The sequence below is a fragment of the Myripristis murdjan genome, chromosome 3 (assembly GCF_902150065.1).
Source record: "Myripristis murdjan chromosome 3, fMyrMur1.1, whole genome shotgun sequence".
Taxonomy (NCBI): Eukaryota; Metazoa; Chordata; class Actinopteri; order Holocentriformes; family Holocentridae; genus Myripristis; species Myripristis murdjan.
Window position 1 is genome coordinate 14657452 of NC_043982.1, and position 3502 is coordinate 14660953.

General features: G+C 42.6%; 1 protein-coding gene across 1 annotated transcript; it reads right to left on the bottom strand.

The window, feature by feature from the left end:
- Window positions 1–1128: 1128 nt before the first annotated feature.
- LOC115357118 (BTB/POZ domain-containing protein KCTD12-like) lies at window positions 1129–2954 on the bottom strand. Its single transcript, XM_030048497.1, has one exon. The coding sequence runs from the start codon at window positions 2922–2924 to the stop codon at window positions 2121–2123; it is 804 nt and encodes a 267-aa protein (XP_029904357.1). The 5' UTR covers window positions 2925–2954; the 3' UTR covers window positions 1129–2120.
- Window positions 2955–3502: the final 548 nt, after the last annotated feature.

The window sequence follows — 3502 nt, forward strand, 5'->3', positions numbered from 1 at the left end:
ACTTGGTAGCCAAACCGTTTCATGTAATTATACCCTCAGAGGATCAAGCAATAAACAACAAATAGTTTATATGGTCGAGATTAGAGCCTCACAAGAACAAGGACAAATTTTTCTGATTTCAGAGTTAGACCCTGTTGCTGTCATTTAGTCGAGGACAGCGGCACCACTTCCTGTTTCTGGAGATGACACCACAGAGGAAGAGAAGCAGCGATAGACAGGAAAAGAGCAAACAGCAGCTGACAGCAGATATGAGGTTTGTATGTAGAGAGATGTGGGCCTTTTCACCGCTCTTCAGCAAATTTGATTGTGTTTTGTGAATGTGTGTGCGTGTCTGTGTGTGTCTGTTGGTGCATGGACATGTCTTTCTATTTTTGTGTACAGATGCATGGCGAAAGCCCTCAGTAACAGCTTCAGTGTCACTGCATATCTAACTAATAAATTAGGACTTTTATTTTAACATGCATTAAAAAAAAAAAAGTGCCAGCACGCAGCGTACACAAAGACAGATTTGTACTTGAATTGATCCTGGAACAACCTAGATTTGTGCCCCAGAATCTCACATGGGAACTATCAGTTTATTACTCTACTGTCAACCACTAAGTGCCCTCCTTTTTTAGATGTTAGGCTTAGGACTACATGACTTAAAGGCACTTTAATTTATGATATATAATGTAGCTGTTGCACTTTGTAGAAGGATTTACTACAATTTCAGGATATGTACGATTTGATAAATGTGAAATTTAACAGTGAAATATGTATGTGAATTTATTCAGAGCCTCCTAATTACATGATGAACATGTAATTAGTGCGATCCTCTCCTAACCATAGGGGTGCACATTCAGCCTGATGTCAAAGCACTGTAGATGCAGCAATAACCTTTACATGCTCTGAGGGTGTTGCAACACGACTGACTATACACCCCAGAAAAAATGATCTTTCACTGAAATTTTAAAACACAACTGTTTTTGGAAATGTTTTCTTTATTTTTGATGTTTTCACATGAAAAGAACCTGAACTTAGCATAAAGAAATGTACTTTCATGAAGTATAGCATCATTGCAGGTGGAGTCTTTTTGTCTTCTATTTTGCAACCGATGAATGAATCAGTGAATAAACTCAAGAGACTGTCTGCTCAATAGTGTTCATGCTTTATTATCTGGAGCTTCATATAAAGACAATAGAGAAACTGTTACAACAGTTGAAAGGTGGCATGTAACAATCTATCATGATAAAAGTCACTTTTTGTGAAGCTGTAAAATGAGTGGGCGTAATCAGATGAGTAAAAACAGATAACGTGGATAATAAACCATACTCACAATGTTATACCAATGTTGCAAATCCTTGCCCTTATTTGTCAATCACTCATATTGAAAAAAACCAAGATAAATGCATAAAGCAATTGCAGGAAAAGCTGTAACCTAATAGTTCAATGACCAAAACAAACACTAGAAGGCTTTTTACAAGTACAGGTGTACGTGGCCTTCCTCAGAGCATCAGTGGCCTCTACGGTTATACGGCAATCTCAATAATACAAATGCAAGCACATTAATTTATGAGTGAAAATAACCTTAGAGATACACATCAGAGAAACCAGCTCCTAATATTTTCTGCCACTCCATCTCTCTGATGGCATATGGCTATCATAAAAAAAGACATCTAAATTAATGTCCTCTGCTTGAAAATGCAACACTCATTTGCAAAAGCCATAAAGTTTATTAGGCAAGCTGTGTCTTTGCAAACAGTAGCCTGCAGGAAGTGTTAAATGGAGAAACGCCTCACTGTTAGTTATATTACTTCTCTGAAACAACTGGTGTAACTTTTCAAATTACTATTAGGCTACCAATCAAAGGTCAGTTACCTATCCCTTCTACTTTCATTGTACAGAGCAAAGGGAAGACAAAAACAATAGGACATGACAAATATTTGGTTATCATTAATGGAAAAATGAGTTGGAAAGATAACCATCTGTGTGTGAGATTCAACAGAAAGCTAGTGGAAGGAGTGGTGTAACTAATTATTGCTCCCAGGATGGAATAAGTGGCCTATTGCCTGTTGAAATAGTGCGTGTTGCACTACTTTTTTGAGTGGGGTTAGGCCACCGCGCCCCTAGAAAAAGTCAGCTCATCGGGCGAAGACGTACTCGGTGTAACTGGTCCAGATTTTGTCTTCATTCGGGTCATTACTGGCGTATGAGCAGGTCCCGGTGGAGCTGCAGGCCACCATGTGGAAACCAACCTCGGCCAGCCGGTCAAACGCCTGCTCCAAGAAGTTATATTTCAGGTAGTATCTGGAGGTGTACCTGTCAGGCGGCCGGTCGGGGTCGCGACTCTCATTTAGGGTGTCTCCGAAAACCTCCTTCGCCAGCGATATCTTACTGCACACCGTTATTCTGGCGACTCTGCGAAATTTTGCGTCGGTCTGGCTGTCTCTCCCGATAGTGTAGGTGCCTCTGTAGCCTACGGTGATGTACCCGGACCTGCCCTCCTGGAAGGGGGAGCGCACGGCTCTGTCAGACGTGACCGTGGCCGGGCTGCTCAGCTCAGCCTCGTCCGGATCCCCGCTCTCCTCATTTCCACAGGAGTTGTCCTTTTTGACTGCTCCGAGGCGCCTCGACAGCTCATGGAGCAGAAAGAAGTCCGCCTCCTTCTGAAGTCTTCTCCTCTCTTTGAAGAAGTCGGGCAGTATCAGGTCCGAGTCCCGCAAGTAATCCAGAATGTAGCGGAACAGAAAGCCGTCCCGGTCGAAGAAGAAGCGCCCCTTGCTGTCTTTGGGCAGGTCGCCCGGGGAGCACTGGCTGAACTTTTGCCATAGCAGAGACTTGGGCACCGCGGTGAGAGTTTCCAGCCGTGTCACGTACACCTGTCCGCCCACGTTTAACTCCACTATCTCTGGGAAGGGCAAACTTTGGCTGCCGCTCTGTGCCATCTCAATGCTCTGCGCTGTGCCCCTGTGATGATGGGCGCTTAGGGAGTTGCCTCACAGTAAGGAAATGTTTATATGGGTTTGGTTGAGTGGGAGGAGAAGGGTAAGAGGACGGCCTGAGACATTAACTCTTCAGTGGGAAACACTGAAACCATATGGTGGCTTACAGGGCCCCCCTTTAAGCTCCCAACTTCTTCTTTTAAAGGCAGACTGTGCAGTTTCAAATGGGAGGTCACCCCACCTACTTATGATGTGGTAAAGAGTGATGAATGGTCTCACTTCTCAAAATAATATAAATTAGAAATGCCTCAGGAGTTCAGGACAACACTGTTACCACATCATAACCTAAAATATAAGAGCATTTTGCTTCATCGTTAACCCCCTAGTTACCTTCAAATGTTTTAAAATTTAAACCTACAGAATGTGATTATAATAAAAATTGTTATCCAAGTTTATGTCTCAGGTACTGTATGTGTCTTGTTGAATAACTAAATAGCACTTTAAGTAAAACAAAATCTTCCCACATGATTCATGTGGGAATCATGTTTTTCCCTCCCAAATGTCAAATGAACTGGATTAGT

What these genes read in the sequence shown, in the direction of transcription:
- LOC115357118 (XM_030048497.1), bottom strand. Translation starts at nt 2,924, where the DNA reads ATGGCACAGAGCGGCAGCCAAAGTTTGCCCTTCCCAGAGATAGTGGAG.